General features: G+C 41.4%; 1 protein-coding gene across 1 annotated transcript; it reads right to left on the bottom strand.

Moving 5' to 3' along the window:
• Positions 1–4: 4 nt before the first annotated feature.
• On the bottom strand, positions 5–451 carry LOC110034251 (12-oxophytodienoate reductase 1-like; the record flags this gene model as incomplete). Its single annotated transcript, XM_020738532.1, has 1 exon — positions 5–451. A coding segment is annotated over exon 1 (444 nt), but the record flags the coding sequence as incomplete, so codon positions are not given.
• Between the last annotated feature and the right edge of the window lie 6 nt (positions 452–457).

Below are 457 nucleotides of genomic sequence, written 5' to 3'. Positions count from 1 at the left end.
CATTTAGTTCATATCTTTTAGGCAAATCTGGATTAGCTACAAAAAAGCGGCCAAATGCTATTAGATCAGCATATCCTTCTTTAATAGCCTTATTTCCTTCCTCTCTATCATAGCCTCCTGCTGTGAGTAAGGTCCCCTTATAAGTTTTTCGTATTTCATGAAGGCGTTGAGGAATCTTCAACTTTCCTTCCTCAAAAGTCATTCGAGGCTCAGTTATATGGATGTATAAGAGCCCATATTTATTCAATGACCGAGCCATGTAGACCCCAAGTGCATCAGGGTCAGAATCCCAACAATCTACCTCAGTCGCAAAGGGAGATAATCGAATGGCCACTCTTTCGGCACCAATCTCTTTAACAACTTCTTCAACAACCTCCAAAGCAAAGCGGCATCGATTCTCTAAGCTACCCCCGTACTCATCTGTTCTATCATTGACACTATCTTTCATGAATTGCTC

Source organism: Phalaenopsis equestris, unplaced genomic scaffold (genome assembly GCF_001263595.1).
Source record: "Phalaenopsis equestris unplaced genomic scaffold, ASM126359v1 Scaffold178460, whole genome shotgun sequence".
In the NCBI taxonomy this organism is placed as follows: Eukaryota; Viridiplantae; Streptophyta; class Magnoliopsida; order Asparagales; family Orchidaceae; genus Phalaenopsis; species Phalaenopsis equestris.
This window is presented reverse-complemented; position numbering and strand designations above follow the sequence as displayed.